Source organism: Onthophagus taurus, chromosome 7 (genome assembly GCF_036711975.1).
Source record: "Onthophagus taurus isolate NC chromosome 7, IU_Otau_3.0, whole genome shotgun sequence".
NCBI classification, from domain to species: Eukaryota; Metazoa; Arthropoda; class Insecta; order Coleoptera; family Scarabaeidae; genus Onthophagus; species Onthophagus taurus.
In genome coordinates, this window is record NC_091972.1 from 35,391,492 (window position 1) to 35,419,270 (window position 27,779).

The window sequence follows — 27,779 nt, forward strand, 5'->3', positions numbered from 1 at the left end:
CAGTTTATCAATAATGAAATGCATTCAACACACGCATTATAAAACGAACCAGATATAGACACATACGTTGCAAAGAGAGCATATTTAGCTCCATTATATGTTATTCGTAAGACACTAGAATGACTGGAATATTTGTATCCTTGTTTTAGTAATTTCTAAGTATGTATGTCTAATTGTAAGTGTACTGTTTAATATATCGGGAGTTACTATACTTTTTGTTGTAAGAGCTGTTACCTACTATTTAGACAATATTTATCTAATTATTACTTGACAATTTTCAATTTTATGAATTTTATTCATCCAATAATTTATAAAATTCATTGATTAACTTTGTCTACGTGTATAACACTTGGTCAGATTGATCTTGCATCTCAATTGCTGCTTGTGTGAGAAATAATTCGCGATTTTTTACTGCTTTTGTGCTCATGGATGCGACGTTGAAGAGTGTTGTGGTGCGACTTTCACTGGCTATTAACTCTTTTGATTTAATCGTTTTCAACCAGGGTTCGCCCGATTAAAATCACTTGATTTAAAACACGAGTACACTCCTCATTAGTTGCATACATTGGAGTGGACGAGCCCAAATGTTGTGAAGACCCCTCTCTATTGAAGCTGAAGAACAAACAACACATAAAAATTGTTTTAATGTTGGAAGAAATTTCTCAATATCAGGAAAGTTCTTTTGTAAAATCCACCACTGCAAAGCAGAAGCAATATAACTTCCTTGCAGAAAATGGTTCCATTTTCGCCTCTAGCTTAACTATTAGTGGTAGTACTCCAGTATTAGCGTACGTATCCGTAAGTGTGTTCATAGCTTTGTCTTTCTCTTCCATCGTCAATTTATATTTTGTTTTAGTTGCATCTAAAGTAAATACAATTAAATGATAAGGCGTAAGTGCCTGTTTGTAAATTTTTGATAAACTTGTATTTGAGACAGTGATAATTCCATTTCCTAATATCTTCCACAGTTTTACAGCATTATCAGGGCCATCCACGACGACCGTCCCTTAGAACTTTACAGGGTTCTGGCCAAAATAAAAATTTGAAAATTCAGATTTAAGTATTATCAATTGCGTTCTCTTCGACTAAAATATTTTCAGATATCTAACACTTCCGGTTATACCGTAAGTCGCCACCTACTTTCGTTTTTTAAATGGAACACCCTATATATTTTTACATATTTGGAGTTATCTGTTTTCAAGGTTTATGAATAACTTTACTTTTTGCAATTTGATTCGGCCGTTCTCGAGTTATTCAAATTTTTCTAGAAAAATCTGCTCGAGCAGACATTTGTTCAAAAAATCAAAGAGCACTTGATTTTTGGGATATCAATTTAGGATTCAGAACATCCTTAAGCAAGATGATGGAGTATGTTTTGGTGCCGAGTACGGCTGTCTAGAACATTTGGTCACTTTACTATGGCACATTAACTTTTCGAAACTTGGAAGTACAATAACTTCATTTTTTTAAATGGCACCCTCCATATTTTATTACATAGTCGTCTTCGGTGTCTCATTTTACATCTTTTATATCCGATGTGTCCTATACCTAACATTTATAGTTTGGGAGATAATTAGGGTTTTTTGAAAAATTCACACATATCGTATCGATATTTAACCTAGTGTGCCATAAATTAAGTGCCTAGTGTGACCAAGTGAATAACCAAATGGAGTGGGGGTTTGAAAATTTTCAGACTTGTGATGTTTGATGCCAGATTTTTAACTAAAGTATTTTCAGGTTCGTTTCGGGTACTTGTGGTTACACCGGAAGAGGTGACAATTTTCATATTTCAAATGGAACACCCTGAGTTTTATTAAATTGTTCAATCAAAAATGTTAACTATAACGTTACTTTTATAATTTATAAATCATCTACTTTGACCGCCGTAAAAAATTTTGTGTTGGGAATGTTGTTGTGGTTATGTATTATCAGAGGATCAGTAAGGAAAGAGTAAACAGTTTGACATTTACTAAAGCTACGGTTTATTTCTGTTGGTGCGATGACGTTTTGTAGTGACCTGTTCTCAAGAAATGCAACGTTTGGAATTTAGTAATGAGGTTTATTTGAATCTGATAATAATTTATGGAGAAGTGCAACCAAATAATAATGCAACATACAAGTAGCCTAATTGAACAAAAATTTCAAAAATGTAATGAAATACAGGGTGTTCCATTTGAAATATGAAAATTGTCACCGCTTCCGGTGTAATCACGAGCACCCGGAACCTGAAAATATTTTAGTAAAAAGCTGGCATCAAACATCACAAATCTGCAAATTTTCAAAAGGCCACTTCATATAGTTATTCACTAGGTCACAGTATGTATTCATGGCACACTAGGTTAAATATCGATATATTTGTGCATTTTTCAAAAAACTCTAATTATCTCCCAAACTATAAATGTTAGGTATAGGACACATGGGATATAAAAGATGTAAAATGAGACACCGAACACGACTAAGTAATAAAATATGGGGGGTGCCATTTAAAAAAATTAAGTTATGGTACTTCCAAAATTCGAAAAGTTAACGAGCCGTAGTAAAGTGACCAAACTTTCTAGACAGCCGTACTCGGCACCAAAACATACTCCATCATATTGCTTACGCATGTTCCCAATCCTAAATTGATATCAGAAAAATCGAGTGTTCTCTGATTTTTTTAACAAATGTCTGCTGGAGCAGATTTTTCTAGAAAAATTCGAATAACTCGAGAACGGCGGAATAAAATTGCAAAAAGTAAAGTTATTCATAAACCTTGAAAACAGACAAACACAAATATGTAAAAGTATATAGGGTGTTCCATTTAAAAAAATAAAGTACGCAATTAATAATACTTAAATCTGAATTTTCAAAATTTTGTTTTGGCCAGAACCCTGTAAAGTTTTAATGGACGGTCGTGGATGACCCTGTATAGAGAAGTACCTTTTTTTTACAATTTTCATGTCCTCGGGATGTTGAGTTTAAGATATTTAAGTAATCTTCTGCAGATCGTTTGGGATCAAAATTAGATACTTTTTGGTATATATTGTAGGATCAATTTCTTTTTTATTTTCTTCACATACTTTTGACAGTTTTTTTCATTGATTTGCAGACAATCCACCATACTGTTTCACCTCACATCGTTTAAACCTTTTCAACTTTTAATTGTTTCTAAAATATTTCACAATTTGAATCACAAACTATTTGACTTTAGTTCCGTCAAGGTCTTTGCAAAACAAATTTAGAATGTGAGCTGAACATCTATAAGTTATAACAGAACTACTAAAGCTCAAGTTTCTGATCTATGTCTTATCATACTTGTCATCTTCGTAGCATATCCTACACAAATGACGTTACTTTTATGGGGGTTACCAGCTGTATCTATTAGCGTATTATATAAGAATGCGTTTCCATCTTCAGTAATTATTATGGCACACAGTATAGGGTCATTACGTGCATTAGAGCAACCATCAACTGATATGTTTACGTTACATTCAGAAAGACTTTCAAAACACTTTATTTTTTCTTTCAGCGGTTTCAGCGACCAACTCCCGTCGTCTGTAGGCGCGGTCTTAAAAATCTTCATTAATTTAATTCGATTTGATCAGTCATATTTAATTTAGCATATTTTATTAGAATCTACATGCCTTTTAATATATTTCCCATGAATTTCGTGATTTCAGTTTGATGTTTCATAAAGTTATGAATTTTTCTGAGCTCTGACATTTTTTATCGCTTTTTACACTCTTTTTATTAAAACTGCCAGTTATTACGTGATTCCAACGCGATATGTAAGAAGTTATGATTTTTTTATAACAACAATCTTTAATTTTCGTTTTTTCAATACTTTTTGATTTGATTACCCTTGTTCATCGTAATTTTGGTAACAATTTCGCATATTTTATTATTACTCTTAATAATTTCGTGATTTTAATGCTATGCGTAAAGAAGTTATCAGTTTTTATAACCTCGAAAACCTTCAATTACAGCGGTTTGGATACCTTTTGATTTGATCACCTAGAACTATTTCATCGCAACTTTGATAACCATTTAGAATCTACATACTTTTTAACATAATTATTGTCAATTTTGTGATTCCAATTCAATTTTTTATAAAGTTATGATTTTTTCTAAGCTCAAATAACATCTTTCTAGATACATTTCGATTTGAGTACGGGTAACTTTTTTATTCAAACCTTAATAAAGATTTTACATTTTTTATCGTAATCTACACACCTTTTATCATAATTCCTGATATTTTCGTAGTTCCAACGATATGTTTACGAAAGTTATGAATTTTTATAACCTCAAAAACATTCGATTGTAGTGATTTCAAATCTTTTTGATTTGACCCAGAACAATTTCATTTCTATTTTGGTAGCAATTTCGCATATTTTATTGGAATATCCATACTTTAAATTATAAATCCTGTAACTTTCGATATTTCAGCTCAATTTTTCTTATTTTTAGTCACTTTTATTTTAACCTCAAATCAAAAAATATATAATTAAATAGAACATCATTCTTATTTGTAACTGGTTTTACATAAACCTCGTAAAAACGAAAATAATTATAATAACCATAATTAATGTTATAAACATAAACGATTGTAATAGATTTTAAACGTAAAATTAGCTTTTAATTTACAATTACATGTAGCGCAGTTATTATCTACCCCTATAAAAGGAGATTTTATTCAGTACAACTTGTTTGTTATTAATTAAAATACAAAAAACCGTGGTACATTTAATAAAGTATTTATGTTAATAATTCAACGTTCGCTTGTAAATCTTACTCATTACCATTCCGAGATTATTATTTCTAGGTTAATTATAAAAAATGGCTTTGCGAATTTAACCAAAGAGAAATCGAGTTAATTAATTAATTCGCATTCTTTCGAACTAATTCTCGTCATACGGAAACTTTCATTATTTCCTCCATTTAAGTGATAATTATATTCCCAAAACTTCCAAAAACTGTAAATTTTACGGAATAATTTGTAACGATCAACTTTTCTTTGGTCGTAAAGGGAAATCCGTATTACCGATGAGACAAGTGGCGATTCACCGTGTAAAGGAGATCGAAAAAGCAGGGAATTGCAGGAAGTGGCTATCATTAAGGCTCGACTTTCTTCAGACAGCTGTATTAAGACCTCACCAGGGTCTCTCGGATTCGTGAATTTTCAATAAGTTTCTCACGATGCTCACCATGTAGCAGACGCGCAAATGATACGTTCTTCGTGCCAGGCAGACAGAATTTTTATCACAACTCTGTGCTCTTGTAATTATTGGTAATCTCCTCATTTTTTTGGTAATACTAAATTACTGTTTAAATCAGGATGTTTTGACAAACCGGTTTTTTCTTTACTTACAATTAACCCATCAATTTTTTATTTTGGGTTGTTTTATGATTTCGAATTGGATTGGTTTAGTTGTGTAAGTAAAGCTAAAACCTTTTAATTTACATATAACAGTGAATGAACCTTATGAAGCATTATTTGTGAAGGTGTATAAATCGTTCCTAAACTCTCATAAATTAATAAGCTACACTATTTTTAGGGATGAGTAGTAATTAAAAAATGAGCATAACTTGAAAATTTCATGTAAGTTGTATTTATGGGAATTCAAAAACACTTTATATATCACAAAAAAATTGTATAGTTTCCTTTAATTTCTTTCAAGATTTTAAATTGGATTGGTTTAGTTGTGTAAGTAAAAGTGGTAGAACCTTTCAATTTACATATAACGGTGAATGGAAAATTAATACCACACCATATTGTTATAATTTCTGTATCGCTTTGATTTACTCTATTTATTTTTGCACTGGTAATTGGAAATTTCACTTAGATATGAGTCATGTATGGATTCGTTATGTAAGTGAACTCAATGATTATAGTGGTATATCAAAAAGTAAATTTTTGAAATGTTCCAATTACGCAGTAGCGAACGTCTTCTTTACCTATTAAAAAGACGATTCACATGAACAGTCTTTAGCGATCTCTTTCGAGCCGTGACGGTGAGAAAGGCAAAAACTGCGTAACGTAAATCTAATATGCGGGAAAACCTGTATAATGCGATAAAAACGTATGAAAAATCTCTACCAGGAAGGAGAATCCTATTTCTAATGAGCTATTTCAATATCTGGTATGGTGCAGGGTTCTCATAAAACGATGTGGGAATGCAAATTCTCGTCAATTGCTTTTAAGTCTTTTAATCGCCGCAACTAATTGAATATCGGCATGTTATCGGACGACGTCTAGTGGTTAATAAAAATGAAATACTTCTCGTTCGTTGAAAGTGAAAGAAGCGCTCGTATGTATGTTAAGGTGATTGCAACTCTTTGAGTTCTTATTTTGCCCATTACATACATCCTACGCAGACCTCAATTCCACCCGGAGACTCTCTCAACGTCTTGTGAGAACTAGATTTAGAAATGTTATTACTAAGCAATCATATCACTTGCACTCTTTTGTCGTTATTAAATTAAATGATTTAATTAATTTTTCTTTTGTTTTAGTGCGCGCATGGCTCCGGTTTTTTTGAACTTCAAGTGTTGGAAATGTCAAATAGAGGCAGCTTATTATCGAACGGTAGCTGCTGTGGAGTACTATCAAAGTCTCCGACGCACCAAAGGTGCTCGTTGCCATGCAACACCTTCTTCAGATTGTGCCTTAAAGAGTACCAGAGCAACGTGACCAGCACCGGTTCTTGCTCGTTCGGACACACATCCAGTCCGGTGCTGGGTAGGGACTCCTTCACGCTCACCGATCCCGAACTTGAGAAGGGAAAACTCGTCCTGCCTTTCACCTTCAGATGGACGGTAAGTAACACGAGACATCTCGCACACGCGTTTACCATAATTATATCTGCCAAAGAGGCGAAACGCCCGAGAGGGACACCTTACTTGTGCCCGAACTCGGTGGCACTTTCACTTTGTCGGCTCTTCCTTCTTGGTCTTCTTCGTATTCGGTTTTAATGAACAGAACCAATTAAAACACGAACTTTGCTGTATCAATTAAAACTTATGACAGATGTTTTGTTTCTTTTGTGAAAACGATCGTTCCCATGATGACAGGAACAAGTTCAACATTAAAGTTTAGATTTTACTTAGATTAACAAAACGATTGTAATTTATCGTACGTTATAAAATTAAATTGATATTCGTATAATTAAATCCAATAATAATTAAAATTAATTTTCATTGATTATAAACTACCATATCCGATTTTTCTTCTTCGTACCAATTATTACCCGTTATAGTATCAACTTCATCATCGCAATATTCCATTATAATCTCAATGTAATTATACGCATATAAGATACGAAGACGAATATTCACTTAATTTAATTAAATTTAATTAAATCTGAATTTATCTATCGTAATTACAATAATAATTTTCAATAAGTCGGTCAAAGTGTTCTTCTAATATTACAATTTTGTTGGGTGAAATTGCATTAATTGGTTGTAAAAAGTATGCTAGGATCATTATTACTTTCTGCACTGTGAGTATGGAGGTGAAAATTCTTAGTCGATTGGGTTTTACTGCAAGTATGAAACGACTTGAATAGTTTTTGTAAACCACGTATAGAACAAGTTTAATTATATGACGGGAAACTGATGCAGATTCAGTCACATTCCTGTTTTCCAAAAGCCTGGTTGACACAGAATTTCACCGCAAACCGTTTCAAGACTAATCGAACCGTATAATCAACAAATTAACAAATAAGTCACCGTAAAATCTTAAGCGAAACCACTAATAAACAGGTTAATGCAAATTAATTTATGAGCTTAATTTACAAATTGGGTTAGTTATTTCATGTTGGTTAAATGTTGCCTTAGTAAGGATCAAATTCATTTTGAAACAGTAATTTTGGTCGAAATAAATTTTAACGTTCAAATAAGGTAAACAAAACCACGGAAACTGCTTTTATGTACATATATTAAAAAAAAAGTAAACAACCGGTAATTAATGATACTCTTAAGGCATGGTACCGTAAATGTTTCAAATAGTTTAACGTTACTCTACATTCCAATATCTAATTACGGTATTGACCTTTACTAAGATCAAGTAAATGAACTCATTTTATTGCATCATTGAGTCTTAGTAACGATTTAACACCCTTTTGAAAAATGATTTAAGAACAAAAATTGAGGTGAACTCAATTTTGTCGGTTTAAAAAATGCCAAGATAAAGCCGTATTGATGCTTCTTATATACAAAAAAGAGTTTAATATTTCCTCTTCAATTTAATGTATTGCCCGATTTTTTATTCCTACAAAATACTTAGTTACAATTTTTTTTTAAATTACCTTAAAATTAAACGTTTATTGATAATTGCCAAATTTAACCTCAATTTGAAAACGTTATCTATGCTTTATTTGTAGGGGTGAGAAAATGATTTATATATCATTTTAAAGTATAAAGTTTCCTTTTTATTGTGGTATATGAGTCGTTTCTGAACTCCTATAAATTAATAAGCTACAATTTTTTAGCGATAAGTTGTAATTCCAATTAATTAAAAAAATAATCACATCTTGAAAACTTCCTGTAAGCTGTATTTGTGGGAATTCAGATTTACTTTATATATCAAATTAAAGTATAAAGTTTTATTTTGATGTATGAATCGATTCTTTATTCCTATAAAATACTTAGTTTCGATTCTTTTAAAATTACCCTAACATTAAGCTTTTGTTACAAAATACCATATTTGGCCTAAATTTTAAATTGTTTTCTAAGCTTTATTTGTGGGAGTAAGAAAATGATTTATATATTAAATTAAAAAGTAAAGTTTCCTTTTTAATTTGGTATATGACTTGTTTCTGAACTGCTATAAATTAGTAATCTACAATTGTTTGAGATTGAACGATAAGGTATAATTCAAATTATTTTAAAAAGTAAGCACAACTTGACAACCTCATGTAAGCTGTATTTGTGGGAATTCAGATTTACTTTATATATCAAATTAAATTATAAAGTTTTCTTTTTATTGTGGTATATAGGTCGTTTCTGAACTCCTATTAATTAATAAGCTACAATTTTTTTGCGATAAGTTATAATTCAAATTAATTAAAAAAATAGGCACAACTTGAAAACTTCCTGTAAGCTGTATTTGTGGGAATTGAGATTTACTTTATATATCAAATTAAAGTATAAAGTTTTAATTTTATTTTGATGTATGTATCGATTCTTTATTCCTATAAAATACTTAGATACAATTTTTTTAAAATTATCCTAAAATTAAACTTTTGTTACAAACTGCCAAATTTGAAATAAACTTTAAATCGTTTTCTAATCTTTATTTGTGGGAGTAAAAAGATGATTTATATATTAAATTAAAAAGTAAAGTTTCCTTTTTAATTTGGTATATGAGTTGTTTCTGAACTTCTATAAATTAGTAACCTACAATTGTTTGAACGATAAGTTGTAATTCAAATTAGTTAAAAATAATCACAACTTGAAAACTTCCTGTAAGCTGTATTTGTGGGAATTCAGATTTACTTTATATACCAAATTAAAGTATAAAGTTTTCTTTTTATTGTGGTATATAAGTCGTTTCTGAACTCCTATTAATTAATAAGCTACAATTTTTTTGCTATAAGTTATAATTTAAATTAATTAAAAAAATAAGCACAACTTGAAAACTTCCTGTAAGCTGTATTTATGGGAATTGAGATTTAGTTTATATATCAAATTAAAGTATAAAGTTTTAATTTTATTTTGATGTACGAATCGATTCTTTATTCCTATAAAATACTTAGATACATTTTTTTTTAAATTATCCTAAAATTAAACTTTTGTTACAAACTGCCAAATTTGAAATAAACTTTAAATCGTTTTCTAATCTTTATTTGTGGGAGTAAGAAAATGATTTATATATTAAATTAAAAAGTAAAGTTTCCATTTTAATTTGGTATATGAATTGTTTCTGAACTTCTATAAATTAGTAACCTACAATTGTTTGAACGATAAGTTGTAATTCAAATTAATTAAAACAATAATCACAACTTGAAAACTTCCTGTAAGCTGTATTTGTGGGAATTCAGATTTACTCTATATATCAAATTAAAGTATAAAGTTTTCTTTTTATTGTGGTATATAAGTCGTTTCTGAACTCCTATTAATTAATAAGCTACAATTTTTTTGCTATAAGTTATAATTTAAATTAATTAAAAAAATAAGCACAACTTGAAAACTTCCTGTAAGCTGTATTTATGGGAATTGAGATTTACTTTATATATCAAATTAAAGTATAAAGTTTTATTTTTATTTTGATGTATGAATCGATTCTTTATTCCTATAAAATACTTAGATACAATTTTTTTAAAATTATCCTAAAAGTAAACTTTTGTTACAAACTGCCAAATTTGAAATAAACTTTAAATCGTTTTCTAATCTTTCTTTGTGGGAGTAATTTGTGATTTATATATTAAATTAAAAAGTAAAGTTTCCTTTTTAATTTGGTATATGAGTTGTTTCTGAACTTCTATAAATTAGTAACCTACAATTGTTTAAAAAATAATCACAACTTGAAAACTTCCTGTAAGCTGTATTTGTGGGAATTCAGATTTACTTTATATACCTAATTAAAGTATAAAGTTTTCTTTTTATTGTGGTATATAAGTCGTTTCTGAACTCCTATTAATTAATAAGCTACAATTTTGTTACTATAAGTTATAATTTAAATTAATTAAAAAAATAAGCACAACTTCAAAACTTCCTGTAAGCTGTATTTGTGGGAATTGAGATTTACTTTATATATCAAATTAAAGTATAAAGTTTTAATTTTATTTTGATGTATGAATCGATTCTTTATTCCTATAAAATACTTAGATACAATTTTTTTTAAATTATCCTAAAATTAAACTTTTGTTACAAACTGCCAAATTTGAAATAAACTTTAAATCGTTTTCTAATCTTTCTTTGTGGGAGTAATTTGTGATTTATATATTAAATTAAAAAGTAAAGTTTCCTTTTTAATTTGGTATATGAGTTGTTTCTGAACTTCTATAAATTAGTAACCTACAATTGTTTAAAAAATAATCACAACTTGAAAACTTCCTGTAAGCTGTATTTGTGGGAATTCAGATTTACTTTATATACCTAATTAAAGTATAAAGTTTTCTTTTTATTGTGGTATATAAGCCGTTTCTGAACTCCTATTAATTAATAAGCTACAATTTTGTTACTATAAGTTATAATTTAAATTAATTAAAAAAATAAGCACAACTTGAAAACTTCCTGTAAGCTGTATTTATGGGAATTGAGATTTACTTTATATATCAAATTAAAGTATAAAGTTTTAGTTTTATTTTGATGTATGAATCGATTCTTTATTCCTATAAAATACTTAGATACAATTTTTTAAAAATTATCCTAAAATTAAACTTTTGTTACAAACTGCCAAATTTGACCTAAACTTTAAATCGTTTTCTAATCTTTATTTGTGGGAGTAAAAAAATGATTTATATATTAAATTAAAAAGTAAAGTTTCATTTTTAATTTGGTTGTTTCTGAACTTCTATAAATTAGTAACCTACAATTGTTTGAACGATAAGTTGTAATTCAAATTAATTAAAAAAATAATCACAACTTGAAAACTTCCTGTAAGCTGTATTTGTGGGAATTCAGATTTACTCTATATATCAAATTAAAGTATAAAGTTTTCTTTTTATTGTGGTATATACGCCATTTCTGAACTCCTGTTAATTAATAAGCTACAATTTTTTTTGCGATAAGTTATAATTCAATTTAATTAAAAAAATAAGCACAACTTGAAAACTTCCTGTAAGCTGTATTTGTGGAAATTGAGATTTACTTTATATATCAAATTAAAGTATAAAGTTTTAATTTTATTTTGATGTATGAATCGATTCTTTATTCCTACAAAATACTTTTTTTTAAATTATCCTAAAATTAAACTTTTGTTACAAGCTGCCAAATTTGACCTAAACTTTGAATCGTTTTGTAATCTTTATTTATGGGAGTAAAAAAATGATTTATATATTAAATTATAGCATAAAGCTTTATTTTAATTTGGTATATGAGTCGTTCCTGAACTGCTACAAATTCATAAGCTACAATTCGTTAACTATAAATTGCAATTCATATTAATTAGCGAAGTAAGTGCAACTTTAAAACTAATTATGTATTATTTGTTAATTTATATTATTTTTACGGTTTCGATGAAAAACTACCAACTCATCTTTAGACTTAATCAACTCATTTTCTTCAAATTATTATGATGACACAACCATTTTAAAACAATAATGTGACTTTAACACGTGAAACTTTTTATCCACACTCCACACGAACTTAAAAAACAATATAAGAGTAAAAGGAATAAAGGCGGCACCAGCAGGAAGGGAACCGTAAAAATCACGGCAAGCGTAGCACGCCGCTGTGTTCTTCAAACTCTGACTCAAGAATAAGAATGTATACACACAAGAGGACCGTGAGTTAAAAAAAGGGTCCGCTTTTTTACGACCACTAACCCGGTTAATAGCGTTCCTAAAACGAATCAACCTGTTCCATCAACCCTGGTGCTATGCCGCGCGTCGAGGCCCCCTAATTCTTTCTTGTACGTTTTTACTTTTACAACCGTGTGCATTCGCCCTACCGAGATGAAAACGTTTCCCGCGTGCATATAACGACGTGAGAATTGTGTCCCGGTTCATTATCCATTTGTTTTTGGATCCTGAAACCAGGTTCGGGATGGAGTTGAGTTGCTCAGGTAGTGTAAACACTGTTTAACGTGTTTGATGAGGGGGTTGTCTGCTTGGGTCATTAGCATATGTATGTTATAGCGGTGATTTTTACCCCAACAAAAAAAACTAAATTTTAGAGGGTTGTCAGATTTAATGGAATTTTTTTCTCCGATATCTAACAAATCTAGTAAACAAATCGGTACGATCTTTCAAAGTCTAAAGGGACAGATTTATTAGTATAACAAACATTTAACTAGTTAGGATTTAGGTAGTTGGTTGTTCTTATTCTTTGTGTTAGATCCAAGGTCGTTTTTGCCATTATACCGTATTGCACGGAGAGAGAAACCTAGTATATTGGTACCAATTAACGCATTTAATGACTGAGTAAACAAGGTTGGCAGACGGAAAATTTTCCCATGACTATTAACATTAAGTAATTCTCTTTTAATTTTTGGGATAATTTTTTTTAAACAATTTTCTTAATAATTAATATTCAGCAAACCATAATTTAAACGGAACAATGATATTTTAGATGTGTGTGAAAAAAGAAACAAAGTAATTCAGCATTATTCTCTTTACAATCTTTCTATCGTCTACAGATAAGAAATCATAACATAAACACCTTTGGCAATGTATAAAAATAGGACCAGGAGCTTATTTGCTCAGCTAATTCAACTGCAACTTTGTAACAATATTTGACCGATAACACAATAACGGCAGTATCATAAACAAAAATTGCACATCAACTCCAATTCGAGTTGCACACACAACATCTCTATTCTTTTCACTTTCCCCTCTTTCTCGCGCAACACGAGGACGGATCCTCTCCAGTTATGCCTCTCTTATGCCTACGTATGTGCACGTAGTACGTGTAGAGGCCGAAGGCACATGTGAAGACGTGTGGTCGCTGCGGCAGCATACTAAATGAACGGTCTGCTTTTCCCACGGTGGTGACCAATTCACTCATGATGTCATCCATTCAGGTCTCTCCGCGCAAGACTCTGTGTCACCTCTTTGGCTATCTGTCAGTAAGAATTCAAGTTCGGACCACACTTGTTTACTGCCAAGTTCAGTTAAATACATTTTGGCAACCACACTGTTTTCGAAATCAATTTGTAATTTCAACATGAATGTGTATTCATAATTGTTTTCTTTTACGATTAATGTATAAGTTTAATTAAAAATAAACTTAATCATCTTGATGAATTATTTAATCATTTATTTAATAAATTAAAAATGAATCTAATCTTAGGATTTATGGCAGCTTAATTTATTTTTATGCCTTTTAAGACCAATTAAACCATTAATTAAAAACTGAAGAAAAAAGAAATGTTTAACCATGAATTTTTTTACTCCGGAAATGGTGTTGAAACAGAGATTTTTTTTAACGATTTGATTAATATTGCGCATGGTCAACTTAACGATTTATAAAAAAAATCTACAATTTCTTTATCAAATCCCATTATTTCTATATTCCATCTAAAAACAGAATCCTAACTTTAATTTGAGTTATAAATCATTAAATTTCATCTACAGTTTCTTTATCAAATCCCGTTATTTCTATGTTCTATCTAAAAATAGAATGCTTTAGCTTTTAGATATAAATAAATCTTTTCTAAACTCTTAAAAATAAAATTTTAAAATCTTTTTAATTTTCACAAACTTTTCCTTAACAGATTTTATCAAGAATTAAAAAAAAAAAATTGTTAGCAATTGTTTTTATTTCAATATTTCTTCTAAAAATATAGACTTTTAGCTTTAATTTTAGATATAAATCGTTTTAGTACTATCAAAAATTAACTTATGGCGATTTCTCGAAAAAAGTTAAAAAAAATAGACAATTTGTTTAGGGTTAGGTTGAAAAATGTTTTTCTTAGATATTTACAAGCCGAACTAAGAAACCGAATTTGACGAGTTTATCTAAAATTTAATAAGCTATTTAACGCTGCAGACCATTTTTCAATATCTCCATTAGTTCATGAGATATTATTTTTTTTATAAGAAATTCTCGTATTGGATGAGTACTTTTTACAGTATTAGATTTAATTTTTTTTCTTGGTTATGTGCAATAATAAAAATGCCAGACTAGGTGAAATTATATAGAATTGAATAACAATTTTTATAGTATAAACCACTTTTTAACACTTCGGTCAGTTCATGAAATATAATCTTTTAAAGTTCAACTTAAAAAAAAATTTGTTTTAGATGTACATTGTTTGCACAGATAACTATAACATTTTTTTTGTAGGTTGGGTTGATAAAAACACCAAACTTGGCGAGTTTGTATAGAATTGAATGACAAATTTTATGGTGTAAACCATTTCTTAATACTTCGATAAGTTTATAAGATATAATTTTATAAACTTCAACTTAAGAAAATTGTCATTTTTGATTGATAATTTTTTTGGAGTTGGGTTCAAAATTTTTGTCTAGCTTATTTATCACAAGTTAAAAGAAAGTTAATTGTACGCGGTTATCTAGAATTGATTAACAGATATAATTAATTATAATTATTAGTGTAAACCATTTTAATACAACTTTACAATTTTACAAGTTCCACGTTAGTTGTTCTTAGGTAGAGGAAAAGTTTATGGTCTACTTAAGACTTTACATTATCTGACTTTTTTTTGAAAATTTGTACAAGCTTGTTATATTTTTTCTTGAGATCGCTTATATGGGATTGTTACTGGCCTCCTTCTCTTTTTAATGGTAACTTCATCATAAGTTCCATTAACTGAGTGTTTTATAAAGAATGATTTTGAAGCATCTTCTGTAAAGTGAAAAGAATAGACTCCAATTTTTTATCTTTGTCAGTGCGCGCATTTTTTGATATGTTAGATCGCAAATGTTCTAGATTCATGAAACCGTTTTGTTGCATAATCGTGACCACAAATGGATGTTTTTATTACTTTCTTCTATAACTTTGTACCACCCTTCTGGTGAATAGATCTGTGGTGCGTGTTTTCTATGCTTTTTCTCTATTCTCTAATTAACTGTAGCCAGAGAGACATAATGACTCAATTTTTGTTTTGACCTAGGCAGTTATCCGTAAATATTACAAGATCCTCCACACCAGGTTTAATATTTATCAAAAATGTTATCAAAATGGACCCTACTTCATCCGCTTCTCTTTTGGCCTTTTCTTCTGTCCACAAATACATAAAATCCTGTTCATTAGTGTAGTCATGAACACCCAGATTATAAAGCCAAATCTTTCGGCAGTAAAAAGGTTGCAGGTCAAATGAAATAACACACTTTTTATCTGCTTTTGTCTTAGATTCTTCTACTTCGTTTTTTAATAAGTATTGCAGTCGCTCTACTTCTGTGCAAATTTGACTGTGTTTTTAGTTTCTGTAATTCCTTCTCATTCATTTCACAAGCTATTATACTGTTAGACATTTTCAAATTAAAATCATCGCAAGTTTTGCAAGTGTCAGATTTAGGTAATTTAAATCCAATATTAAATTCCGTACAAAATATTTTTCGAAAGGCACTTTCTTTAACAGCTTTCATACCTTACTCTTAACACCAAGGAAGATAAAACAAAAGAAAGTTAATTGAACGAGGTTATCTACAATTAATTAACAGATTCATTAGTGTAAACCTTTCTTTAATATCTCGATTAGTGTAAGAGATAACTTTTTTTTTGTAAGGTTAGGTTCAAACATTTTTTTCTTCATTATGTATAATAATTTGGAAACCAAACTTTGTAAATTTAATGTAAGATACCCAATTTGCTTACGTCTACAGAATTTCATAGTTTTGAACAAGTAGTTTCAAATATAACTTTTCTGCTCTCATATTGGCATCAATAATGTCAGATTGAGGCAAATGCAAGTCAGAGAGAACGCTTAAATATTTTTTATCTATATTCTTATGTTTCTAGTTTATCTTTGTCTTTGTTCTATCTTATTTTTGGCTCCATTGCCATTTTTTCCGCATTTTAGACATAATTGTTCACCTTATTGTTGACATTTTTATTAAAGTTTGAGGAAATATTGAAATAATAAAGACGTCCAAACGTAGAAAAACAAATTCGCAGCTTTTTGCTTCTTATTGCCTCTTCTTTATGATTTTTTTAGTTTATTAAGGGAAAGAATGCCAAAGCCAAGCTTCTCTCTCTGAATTCTGCTTACCTTCTTTCTGGCTTCTTTGATGTATTAATCTAGAAAGAAGGCAAAAGTGCTACTTACTATGAATTTTCATTGCCTTATTCAGCTTTATTTCAGAAAGCCAGAAAGATGCTAATACATTGGCAAACTTGTGTCTTGTTTTTATGCCTTCGTATCAATTCTTGCTTTTAATTTTTCTGACTTCTTTCTGGATTTCTTATAAAATGTCGCCCAACTCAGCGTTTTTTGCAAACATTATCCATATTAATTTATTTTCCATTTTAAATAATTATATACAAAATGAATCATTAAAATTTCTATTTCAGAATTTCTTAAATTATTTACCTTGCCTTCGGCATTAAATCGTTCAATTAACGTTGTTGTCTTTGGAAAGTATATACATGTAAGTCCGAGGGTGGATGACAACTCGGGCACAACCCAACTATTTTAAATGATTGCGCTCCATCAGTTTTCGCAATACACCATCGTCGTCAACGTCGTCGTTGTTTGCAGTTTCCTCTCTGCGACAGCAAAAGTAGGTGCGCTACGGAATAATCCTCCACACCTCCACACGGTTCTTACGCTCTTTTCGTTAACTCTCTTCACGGACGAAGAAGCTCGGTAGGTGTTTTACCGTCGTTAATTGCAACGTTCGTTTTATTTATAACGGGGAGTGCGTCAGATTTATAGTTCAGACCACGTCCCATCATGACAATTAACAAATTAATTAGAATACGCTTAATAAAGAAAATGTAAATTCGCAAACGGTATAATTTGCATAGTGAATGAAGAAAACAAAAGTGATTTTCACTGTCGTTTTATGTCTCAACTATAAAAGAAGTAAAAACGATACTCATCCGAATGTAATTCTATTCGAAAAGTTTTTTGTAGGTTTTTCCTCTTAATTCAAACGGTTTCCGTTTGCCGTTTGTTCTTGGTAATTTCATTAACGTTTTATCTGGGAGTGTTACCGCTCCTTGCGGTAGCAATTAAGAAGAGTTAATTAAGCAGTTGGTTATCTAGGATAGCCCCGTTGTTTACGGCTGAGGGATTTTCGAATTTGTACAATTTTTAAATGTCTCGTTTGTTGTTCGTGACTTTCTTGCAAAATGTCGTTTTAATATTCTAACGACGCATCTCTATAAACAGTTCCTTGGAATTGTGACAATAAACTCGGGCTTTTCGTGGTATTTTAAACGTTGGGAACACTTTTTTTTGATCGACTTTTCTATGTGAATAAAAATTAACTTTTAATTATAACTTATATTAATTGAGTATTTACTTCCTACCAGATGGTAAAAAGTGATCAATATTTACAAATAACTCATGATGTAAACGAGATGGGTTCGTTAACGCTGGTTGTTTTTGGTGGGGCGTTAACTACGAATTCCCTGTTTAATTGCAAGACATTATACTAAAAACTCAAGCTCTTTTCCGCACAAAGGAATTTATAATTTATGATTGAAGAATTATACAGGTAATTGCCGTGCCTTTAAGATACTTGCACCCGTAATTGTCGTTTGCGAGCCGCAAACCTCGTGAGCCTTGAATTTCCACACACACACACAAACACATTAATTGCCGCGAATCTTAATTACGCAGGCATTTAGCCTGTCTACGAGAGTCCTGACATTTAGAACAGTGACCAAGCTTTTCTTCTTCTTCGTTCTTCGTTCCGACCGGCTATGATTTAGCCAAAAAAAAAAAAAATTAAAACTCATCGGCGTTCCGAAAGAGCAAAATAATGTTAGAGAATCGGCGGCAAAATCTGGGCAAAGGTAAAAGTGAAGCCGTGTTAAGAACAGATTATAAAAGTACAAAGTATTTCAGATTTAATTAGAGCGCCACTAATTGCTTGCTATCTATAGAGGTAAGCGCAAATTAGCTAACCACCTCCACCTTCTTTTTCACAAACTCGTTCTTCTCTCGCAAACCGGCAACATTATAAATAAGATCTACTTTAAACCTTTTGTTATCGAGATTGTTAATTATATCAGGACGATTGTTCGGTTACTTTACGCAAATTACCACCGCATACCGTTGCATCCAATTAAACGAGATGATCGGTGATGATGACCTTTTTCTTTCTCTTTTCTCTTTATACAAGAAAATCAACACCGTTTACGGGTATTAAGAGCCTTCCCACGGTTAAATTCTTTTTTCTTTCAATTACTAATCCACATAATTTCTTAATCCTTAAATTTATTGTCATTTTTAGTTCATTAATGGGTGTTAAAACGTAAACAAATCATAAGAAGTGTTAATAACAAAGTATCTCAATACATTTTAAGAATTAATTCTCAAAATACTCTTAATACTTCTATCTTTATTCTTCCTGCGGCAAACTTTCTCGACAAGAACTCATTTTGTTCTTATTTTTTCTGTAACCCTCAGACGTTATTTTTAACGTTTTGTACGACGGAATAATTTATCTGTTTCCCAGTAGGTACCGTTTATTTATAAATGCGGCGCTCTTGTAAGGGACTTTTCTTCTCTCAACGGCTGCTGCTGCTTGGAGAGTCGACGGTATGCGTTCTTGTCGCGCAAGGTGAGTCAAGGAGAAATTCACAAGTGCATATTTACGCCTATGTTGTGTTGTGCAACCGATTCCAATTTACTGTTGTCGATCGAAGCTAATCCGACAAAAATGTCGTAGCACTACTAGACAGAACCGACCCAACCTGATAGAAAGTCGCTCGACAATGAGATAAATCGGCTAATGACCGCTACATTGGACCAACTGATTGATGCTTCTGAATTAATTGTGTTTACAACGAGGTGTGTCAACGATAACGAATTAATATAAACAATTTTCGATTCGACTTGAAGATCACGTCTTGAAGAAGATTCCAGCTATTCAATAATTACCGTCTTAAATCTTGTAGACCGCGCAGAACCTAACAACAAGACCAAAGAAGTTAGTGAACGGTAAAGGGGAAGTACAAGATCTAAATTACTAGCAGACTTCCGAGCGAGATGTACCTACAGCGATAGTGGGGCCCTAACGACGTCCTTAAATCGATCGAGAAGTGCACTGGTACACGCAACCGATGTACCTATTTATTGGGGGCACGCCGTTCCTTTGTCCTCTTCCTAGTTAGTTGTTGAATTGTTGTTCCCCGCACGGACACAGATCACGGGAAGATAGCGATGGCTTCTTCCACCAAGCAAACCACTTTTCTTCTTGTGCTTCTTACGTTATAGCAGGTTGGGTCCCAAAGCACGCGGTCGAAAAATGCAAGGAATCCAAGGAACGCCCGGCCCATGTCTCTTGGTGCCCCCTGCTCGACGCCTTTGCCGAACAATTAATCTCTCATCAGCGCAGAGATACGGTCGCGTTGCCATCGTAATTAACCTTTACCGTTGCCGGTTACTTTGGTAGAAAAAAAACGGTAAATACCGAGAAAATCTCTGCTGAGAATCACGGAAATTGTTTTAACGTAATTGTCCTGGAAATTTCCTTAAAACATCCTTATTCCTTAAATCAGAAAGTTTATATTACATTTTCACTTTTACAAGAGATAATAATGTTTTCTCATTTTCAAGTCAACCTCACGACGGACGTTTCATGAGATGAATTAAACGATTACGATGCATTGCACTTTAATAATGGTACTAATTTCCACAAGCGTAAGTGCACATTAATATCGCGGGCTTGGCGCCTACTAGAGCTTTGGCTTAGTTCCAATGCTTATACATCTAAGCATAAATCAAAACGTTTACAAGGTTTAGGCGAATGGTAATTCTCGCGTGTCCACTAGCAGAACCTACGCTGGACGGTGGGTGTTTTATCAGATTGCCACACACACCTTCGTGTAACACTTTGTTAGCCAAGTAAATAACCGGTGTCTTTCTCTGTTTGAAGAAACCAAGGGAATTCAGGAAGAAAATACAATGTGAAAGTAAAGGCGGGTTGTGTACATATATTAAGATTTAACTGATGATCTTTACTGTAGTGATTTTCGATTATAATATTTCAAATTAACGCTCCCATAATTTCTTTTTATCTTGATATTCTCTCTATTTCAAAGGGTGTGAAGTTAGTTTGAATTTTTTTTAAATCAAATACAAAAAGAAAATTTCTTTATCTATCACAAAAGTGGAATCATTATTGTTTGAAGACATAGATAAGCTAAGCTAGATTAAGATATCTTGGGTGACATAATTCCTAGATACATGTATCTTGTTTAGGATCATTTTTTAAATTCATATCAATAATTTTGGTCATCTTGGACTTTATAATCAGATTATTTTTTCACAATTTTTATACATCTTGCATAAGTCAAAAAATTCAAAAAATCATATCAACTTTATTTTTAAACGTAAAGAGATGATTTATACTCCAAATTGAAGCTTAAAGATTAATGTTTATGATAACATACAATAATCGTGGTATTTGATGATAAAAAATTCTCGCAAAAGACTCATAAACAGTAATGGACGAATTAAGTTATTTTTATGTTTTTCGAAAAAAATTTAATATTTTTAAAAAATTATAGCAAATTTATTTTTTAAACCAATGAAACTATTCATATCTCAAATTGAAGCTTAATGATTCCAGTTTATGATGAATCATGACAGGAGTATAATGAAGTTTGATTATGAGAATTTCTTAAAAAGTTTATAAACTAAATACTATAATTTGAAACTTTTTACAAAAATCAGATAATATCCGCTGTATTTTTGAGAGTAAAAAGTTGATTTATATTTCAAGTTGAAGCTTAAAGATTCTAGTTTATGATAACATAGGAGTATAATGAGGTTTGATTATGAGAATTTTTTGAAAAGTTCTTAAACTAAATACTAGAACAATTTGAAACTTTTTGCAAAAAATCAGATAATAGTATCAACTGTATTTTTAAGAGTAAAAAGTTGATTTATATTTCAAGTTGAAGCTTAAAGATGCTAGTTTATGATAACATAGGAGTATAATGAGGTTTGATTATGAGAATTTCTTAAAACATTCATAAACTAAATACTATAACAATTTGACATTTTTTGCAAAAATCTGATAATAATATCAACTGTATTTTTAAGAGTAAAAAGATGATTTATATATCAAGTTGAAGCTTAAAGACTCTAGTTTATGATAACATAGGAGTATAATGAGGTTTGATTATGAGAATTTTTAGAAAAGTTCTTAAACTAAATACTATAACAATTTGAAACTTTTTGCAAAAAATCAGATAATAATGTCAACTGTATTTTTAAGAGTAAATAGATGATTTATATATTAAGTTGAAGCTTAAAGATTCTAGTTTATGATAACATAGGGGTATAATGAGATTTGATTATGAGAATTTCTTGAAAAGTTCATAAACTAAATACTATAACAATTTGACATTTTTTACAAAAATCAGATAATAGTATCAACTGTATTTTTAAGAGTAAAAAGTTAATTTATATTTCAAGTTGAAGCATAAATATTCTAGTTTATGGTAAAATAGGAGTATAATGAGGTTTAATTATGAGAATTTTTAGAAAAAGTTCTTAAACTAAATACTATAACAATTTGAAACTTTTTACAAAGATCAGATAATATCAGCTGTATTTTTGAGAGTAAAAAGTTGATTTATATTTCAAGTTGAAGCTTAAAGATGTTAGTTTATGATAGCATAGGAGTATAATGAGGTTTGATTATGAGAATTTCTTAAAAAATTCATAAACTAAATACTATAACAATTTGACATTTTTTGCAAAAATCTGATAATAATATCAACTGTATTTTTAAGAGTAAAAAGATGATTTATATATCAAGTTGAAGCTTAAAGACTCTAGTTTATGATAACATAGGAGTATAATGAGGTTTGATTATGAGAATTATTAGAAAAGTTCTTAAACTAAATACTATAACAATTTGAAACTTTTTGCAAAAAATCAGATAATAATATCAACTGTATTTTTAAGAGTAAATAGATGATTTATATATCAAGTTGAAGCATAAAGACTCTAGTTTATGATAACATAGGAGTATAATGAGGTTTGATTATGACAATTTTTAGAAAAGTTCTTAAACTAAATACTATAACAATTTGAAACTTTTTGCAAAAAATCAGATAATAATATCAACTGTATTTTTAAGAGTAAAAAGTTGATTTATATTTCAAGTTGAAGCATAAATATTCTAGTTTATGATAACATAGGAGTATAATGAGGTTTAATTATGAGAATTTTTAGAAAAGTTCTTAAACTAAATACTATAACAATTTGAAACTTTTTGCAAAAATCAGATAATAATATCAACTGTATTTTTAAGAGTAAATAGATGATTTATATATCAAGTTGAAGCTTAAAGACTTTAGTTTATGATAACATAGGAGTATAATGAGGTTTAATTATGAGAATTTTTAGAAAAGTTTTTAAACTAAATACCTACTATAACAATTTGAAACTTTTTGCAAAAATCTGATAATAATATCAACTGTATTTTTAAGAGTAAAAAGTTGATTTAGATTTCAAGTTGAAGCTTAAAGATGCTAGTTTATGATAACATAGGAGTATAATGAGGTTTGATTATGAGAATTTTTAGAAAAGTTCTTAAACTAAATACTATAACATTTTGAAACTTTTTGCAAAAAATCAGATAATAATATCAACTGTATTTTTAAGAGTAAATAGATGATTTATATATTAAGTTGAAGCTTAGAGATTCTAGTTTATGATAACATAGGAGTATAATGAGGTTTGATTATGAGAATTTTTAGAAAAGTTCTTAAACTAAATACTATAACAATTTGAAACTTTTTGCAAAAAATCAGATAATAATGTCAACTGTATTTTTAAGAGTAAATAGATGATTTATATATTAAGTTGAAGCTTAAAGATTCTAGTTTATGATAACATAGGGGTATAATGAGATTTGATTATGAGAATTTCTTGAAAAGTTCATAAACTAAATACTATAACAATTTGACATTTTTTACAAAAATCAGATAATAGTATCAACAGTATTTTTAAGAGTAAATAGATGATTTATATATTAAGTTGAAGCTTAGAGATTCTAGTTTATGATAACATAGGAGTATAATGAGGTTTGATTATGAGAATTTCTTGAAAAGTTCTTAAACTAAATACTATAACAATTTGAAACATTTTGCAAAAAATCAGATCATAATATCAACTGTATTTTTAAGAGTAAAAAGTTGATTTAGATTTCAAGTTGAAGCTTAAAGATGCTAGTTTATGATAACATAGGAGTATAATGAGGTTTGATTATGAGAATTTTTAGAAAAGTTCTTAAACTAAATACTATAACAATTTGAAACTTTTTGCAAAAAATCAGATAATAATATCAACTGTATTTTTAAGAGTAAATAGATGATTTATATATTAAGTTGAAGCTTAAAGATTCTAGTTTATGATAACATAGGGGTATAATGAGGTTTGATTATGAGAATTTCTTGAAAAGTTCATAAACTAAATACTATAACAATTTGACATTTTTTACAAAAATCAGATAATAGTATCAAATGTATTTTTAAGAGTTAAAAGTTGATTTATATTTCAACTTGAAGCTTAAAGATGCTAGTTTATGATAACATAGGAGTATAATGAGATTTAATTATGAGAATTTTTGGAGAAGTTCTTAAACTAAATACTATAACAATTTGAAACTTTTTGCAAAAATCAGATAATAATATCAACTGTATTTTTAAGAGTTAATAGATGATTTATATATTAAGTTGAAGCTTAAAGATTCTAGTTTATAATAACATAGGAGTATAATGAGGTTTAATTATGAGAATTTTTAAAAAAGTTCTTAAACTAAATACTATAACAATTTGAAACTTTTTGCAAAAATCAGATAATAATATCAACTGTATTTTTAAGAGTAAAACGGTGATTTATATTTCAAGTTGAAGCTTAAAGATTCTAATTCACGATAAGATACAAAAATAATGAGTTTTAGTGATAAAAATATCCTGCAAAAAAAATCGTAATCAATAATAGACGAATAAAGTTATTTTTGTTTCTCGAAAAAAATCAAATACTTTAAAAAATCATAGCAACTTTATTTTTTAAAGACAAGAAACGATTCATATTTCAAATTAAAGCTTAATGATTATAGTTTATGATGACATAGGAATATAATGGGGTTTTATTATAAGAACGTCATAAATTAAAATCCAAAAGAATTTGACAATATCTCGAATAAGTCAAAAATTTCAAAAAATCATATGTACGACCTATGTTTTTAAGAGTAAAGAGATAAGAGTAAAGAGACAGAGGAGAATTTGGAAAATGACTCAAGTTATTAAGTATACGAGACGAGTAATTTTATGGTATAATACATCTCCGTATAATACAAGTTGCAGGGCTGTATTTCGAATACTTACTTCGCTGTCAGACGGAGACAAAAATAAAATAGCGGTCCTTGCAGTCGCAAATAATTTTTGGTACCATACGTTGGAATGCGAATGGGACTGTTAAGGCAAAGACAGATTGCAGAAGTTTTTAACATTAATTGTCAGTGAGAAAATACTGACCAAGAAACGAAGGAGATATAAAATTTGTTTGCAAGAAAGGAGCCTATAAGGGAACTTATCAAGTTATCATATCACAAAACACCCATTAATAAGATCATTTCTCATCACAAAAATCAATGCGAGAACTATATCAGAAGAAAATATATTAATGAAAACGTGTTTTCGATAAATGAATAAACTACATGATATATTTTATTCACCTCCAAATAATTCAATTCGATACTGATGAGCCACCTCGCGTACAATAAAAATTAATATAGGTAAGCATCTCGAATACAAATGGTAGTTGAGGAGAGTCTTATTCGTTTGATCGTTATGTCTGCTTTAAGAGGTCTCGGGAGGATGAGGTGCGAGTATGGTAATTTTCAGGATTTCGAGAGACTTTTTGTCTTCGACGGGTCTCTTCGTCGGTAACCGTTACCACCGAGGCCCGGATGTGGGTCGGCAGCTGAACCATGACCCTACGACCCGTTGACCCGACTTCTCTCTTCTACCGGAGATGAGAGCTTTTTTCCCTTTGGCACGAAGTGAGTCGCAGGTGCTAACCCAACAAGACACCATCCATTTATCGACCCATGATTTACGATCAATGATTTTCAACGTAACACATTAAATACCGTTTAACCTAGTCACAAGAAATAATTATTTACAAAAGTTGTATCTTTAATTTATACTTTGTTTTCTGTCCTTTTTTAAACCAACTCATTATTGAGTAAGTTTAGGTTAGTTTAAGTTAATTTAAACGCCAATTAAGGAATGATAAATAGAAAGATTAAAGAAAATATATGAGAATTAGGTGAGAAGTGTGGCAAAACTGTCGTTTTCAGGTAGAAAGAAAAAAGAAGATAAAGAAAGGTTAGTCGTAATAGTACGATTCCCATTGAAACCATCAAGTTTATTATTACACCTCTCTCGTTTGGTCCACTGTAATCAGATAATCTCATGATGCGTTTTTAAAGGCTAAAGTTGGTGTGCTTGCAAAGCACAATTACCGCGTTAATCCACTCGAATCGGTCGCGCGGTCGTCGGAATCACGCAGCGGTGACACTTATAAAGGAGGCCATGATTCAAAGCCTCCTGAATGTTTGTTCGCTTAATGTCCTACCTTTATGCCTTGTTTGTCCTTCGGTCAGTTGACAGGCGACAGTCCCTTGACAATTGAAGAGATGAGAGGATAACGGAGACAAATTACTCTAAGCCTCTTATTTTGTTGGTCTGGTCGAAGGAGAAGAAGACTTTTCTTCCTTCTCTTTTTCGTTCGTCGTTATTTTACGTTCCCTTCGATCGGGACAACCCGAAGTACGGGCTGAGCCAAGAAACCCGCCTGGGTGGTAAGTTTTATTTTTTACCACGCTTTATTTTTCACCTCATCTTCTTGAGCGTGGGTCGTGGTCTTTCGGTGAAAATATTTACGGATGACGGCTTTCTAATGACTATAGCAATTCTTTCCCAGAATTAACCGCGATTTTTTTATTCTTTCGCGAATCTCACAGCGCTTTGCGATTATAACGGAAATAGCAACATCGGCGCAAACGCGACGCAATGAAGTGCACCTGAACATTCTTTAAGCTATTAATATCGTTATAATACGCCGTGTGGGAATTGATGAAACGAGGAGAACGTGATGAATTATATTTTCTTATTTCTTCTTTAGTCCGTTGTTGTAACATTGGAGTTCACACATTAGTGTAATGCTGATAATTATAATCAATTCGCTCAAATTGAAAAATAACTTGACGGAATTGAGGAAGTAACCAGTACATTCTAACTGTTTTTATTGAAAAGATATTGGAGAGCGTTAATTGAAAATTTGATTTAATATGGTTCATTACAGATATATAATGATTATTACAATTTAAACCTTTCACAAAGTATCCTAGATTAGTTCAGATACATTATCTCTTTAAAAATAAATTCTTCTTCGTTATACGATTAGAACACGTTCTGATTCCGTGGGGGCAACTAACTAACCGGATAGTTGGTTCGTTTACTTTCCCGCTTCTAGTTCCACTGATTTATTAATAATTGTTTTAGAGTATGTTTCACAATCGCCCCGTTGTTTTCTCTAAGTCCTAATTAAAGTTAATTAACGGCCGAGCCGTGTGGTCAAGCACCACACCAAGTTTTCGAACCAGGTCGGAGTGCAAGTTAATTAAATGCCACGATACGTTCAACGATCAGTTGTCGCTATTAATTGATTGGCAGGTACTGGTTGTAACTTGTGATTATTTTTAATCGCCTAATTGCGACTTTTTTACTTTCTACAGGGGTCAATTATTAGTGGGGTCTTGAAGCGTTTTACACCACCCAAGATGATGACGTACGTCCCGTTTTTAATGACACGGGACAAAGTAAGCGTAAAGAATAATGTAATTAATTAGCGCCATGTCGGTTCCGCTCTGTTGAGGACGTGCGTCGGACGCACTCCTACTAATTGAAAGAGTTCGCACCAACAACAAGACTTGAAGCAAGTCTTGGTCGTAGTTGTAGCAAGTTCTCAC

General features: G+C 30.5%; 1 protein-coding gene and 1 long non-coding RNA gene across 4 annotated transcripts in view; both read left to right on the forward strand.

The window, feature by feature from the left end:
* LOC111424038 (protein serrate) overlaps positions 1 to 27,779 on the forward strand; it is a 188,851-nt gene that overhangs the window by 18,571 nt on the left and 142,501 nt on the right. For all 3 annotated transcript variants that reach the window (XM_071198214.1, XM_071198216.1, XM_071198215.1), the window contains exon 2: positions 6,493 to 6,795. In XM_071198214.1, the coding sequence (XP_071054315.1) occupies positions 6,493 to 6,795 (303 nt within the window). The remainder of the gene's footprint in view (positions 1 to 6,492; positions 6,796 to 27,779) is intronic.
* Positions 24,882 to 25,906, forward strand: LOC139430834 (uncharacterized). Its single transcript, XR_011641206.1, has 2 exons — positions 24,882 to 25,538; positions 25,608 to 25,906. It is a non-coding gene; the product is annotated as an uncharacterized lncRNA (long non-coding RNA).